At 41.7% G+C, this 2,500-nt stretch overlaps 1 protein-coding gene across 1 annotated transcript in view; it reads left to right on the top strand.

The window, feature by feature from the left end:
• Nucleotides 1–2,500, top strand: part of syne1a (spectrin repeat containing, nuclear envelope 1a) — a gene marked incomplete at its 5' end in the record, with an annotated part of 196,473 nt that overhangs the window by 94,346 nt on the left and 99,627 nt on the right. Inside the window, 2 exon segments of the mRNA XM_080536159.1 lie at nt 1,431–1,574; nt 1,859–2,023. Of these exon segments, the coding sequence (XP_080392285.1) occupies nt 1,431–1,574; nt 1,859–2,023 (309 nt within the window).

Below are 2,500 nucleotides of genomic sequence, written 5' to 3'. Positions count from 1 at the left end.
GCGGCATGCCCGATTCAGGTGTGATTTCTTAGTTCTGGTTTCGGTTTCAGCAATCAGTTTTACGTCTGGGTGGGTGATTGGCCCAAGCAGCCGTTGTCAGCTGGTGGGGTTGCCACCTTGGAATGGACTTTATTTGTCATTGCTACAGTACAGGTACCAAACAACGAAATTTTGTTTGGTACCTTACAGCCTGCTGACCTGCTGGATTTTTCGTTAGGGGTTTTCTCCCGTAGCCTTCGCCTCAATAGGTCCACAAGGCAGTGGGGCTATTTGACCCATTGACCGTTGATTGGTCAATGGAAATCGTCACAACATCTCTCGGAAAATATCACTTACTGTTTCTGTAATAACTTATTAATAAAGATTAGAAAAAGTATGATAACCATCTTATTATCTTAGTTTAATGTCATTTCAATGCATCATAGAACTTTTATTTACAACAAGCATAACAAAAAAATCGCTATTATGGCGATGTGCTGTGCCTATGCTAGACATGGATTGTCGGTGTGTGGGCACTGCGTTTATATCACAAAATGTACATTTGATTCAGAATAAAAGTCAGAAATAAAATATTTCAGAATAAAAGTCCCCCCCAAAATATTTCAGAATAAAAGTCCCCCCCCAAAATATTTCAGAATAAAAGTCTGAAAAAGGTCAGTTTTAGTTCTCGTTTCAGAGGGGTAGCGAGAGGTACTTTTTGCCAGGCTGTGTGTGACGTGTGACGCTGCAGACCGTTGATTGGTCAATGGAAATCGTCACAACATCGTCATACCATGTTCAGAGTTCACCTTTAACCGCCATTTTTAAATACAGATTGTGGATTTTATGTGGAAATTATTTATTAATAACAGATTTCGCTCTCGGAAAATGTCACTTACTGTTTCTGTAATAACTTATTAATAAAGATTAGAACAATTATGATAACCATCTTATTATCTTAGTTTAATGTCATTTCAATGCTAGGCTTAGACTAAGGTACTGTACTATACTTAGACTATGTACCATACTTAGACTGTGTACTAGGCTTAGACTAAGGTACGGTGCTATACTTAGACTAAGGTACTACATTAGACTATGGTATGGTGCTATTTTCTTAATCACAACCTTTCATTCATTTATTCATTCAAAATGTATTTTACATTAATAATGTTTTTATTTAGGACTTTGTAAAGACAATGTTATTATATAGTGGACAAACAATACACAATCAGTCTGGAATAATTTAGATTAATTACATTTGTTTAATCTGCATTTACATTTTATCTGATGGTGTGTGTGTGTGTGTGTGTGTGTGTGTGTGTGTGTGTGTGTGTGTGTGTGTGTGTGTGTGTGTGTGTGTGTGTGTGTGTGTGTGTGTGTGTGTGTGCGTGCGTGCGTGCACATGTGTGCGTGTGTGTGCATGTGTGTGTGTGTATGCGTGTGTGTTTCAGCTACTGTATGAAGAGGTGTTGAGTCACAGCAGCCCACTGGAGACCATCGCCACCAAAGGCTCCAACATGGCTGAACACTACACTACCCAGCAGGAGGTGCAGGAGCTGCAGGAGAGATACACTGCCATCAAAGACAAGGCCAAGGTAACCTAGGAAACATCCACATTCCTGCACTCTAAAACACTGTTTTATTAATAATGCTTAGATTGAAATGTCTATGAAGCTAAAGCTGTGGTTGTGGTCCCTAGTGGGTTGTCTAATGCACTAACCATTTTTCAATTTGCGGCTCATCAGATTATTAAAAAAATGATTTGATGGATCACAGATCACAGCACCAATTATGTTTCTGTAAGTGGACCCCCCCCCCCCCCCCCCCTCCCGCCCCATGTTTCTCTAAGTGGTATCTCCTATCTCTTGCTGTGTCCCAGACTGCTGTCAGCAGGGCTAAGGAGCTGGTCCTGGCCCATCAGGAGTACCAGAGGGGACTGCATGTGTTTGAGGACTGGCTGGAGCAGGAGCAGGGGTCCCTGGGCTCTCTCTCCCACCCTGAGGGGGAGGTGGCCACACTGGAGAACACCCTAGAGCAACTACAGGTCAGTACACAACGGGCCCGGATTCACAGACTTAAGGCTTAAGCCTAGTCTTGGACTAAATCACACTTTCAATGGTGATTCTCCATTGAAAATGTAGTTTTAGTCTGGGACTAGGCTTAAGCCTTAAGTCTGTGAAACCGGCCCGATATATACTGTATGTTCTGATATATACTGTATGTTCTGATATATACTGTATGTTTGCAAAACAAAATCTGGTTAAAACTGACTTTTCCCTCCTCCATGTGAAATAACTCTTTCTATTCGTGGATAGAATCCTTGGCGCTCGTAAAATTCACAGAATGCACAGAATGTAACCACCCCTTCCTGTATCTCCACTTTGCATCGGGTGCACTGTCACACTTTCCATTTAAATGGAGAGTATGACTTTGTGAGACTAGTCAACGGTGATATACTGTAATTATTCTTCATTAGGTTACACTCAGCAACCTCCCCTCCCTCTTCCACCTCCTCTCTGTC

Source organism: Nansenia antarctica (assembly GCF_963989245.1).
Source record: "Nansenia antarctica genome assembly, chromosome: 1".
Taxonomy (NCBI): Eukaryota; Metazoa; Chordata; class Actinopteri; order Argentiniformes; family Microstomatidae; genus Nansenia; species Nansenia antarctica.
This window is presented reverse-complemented; position numbering and strand designations above follow the sequence as displayed.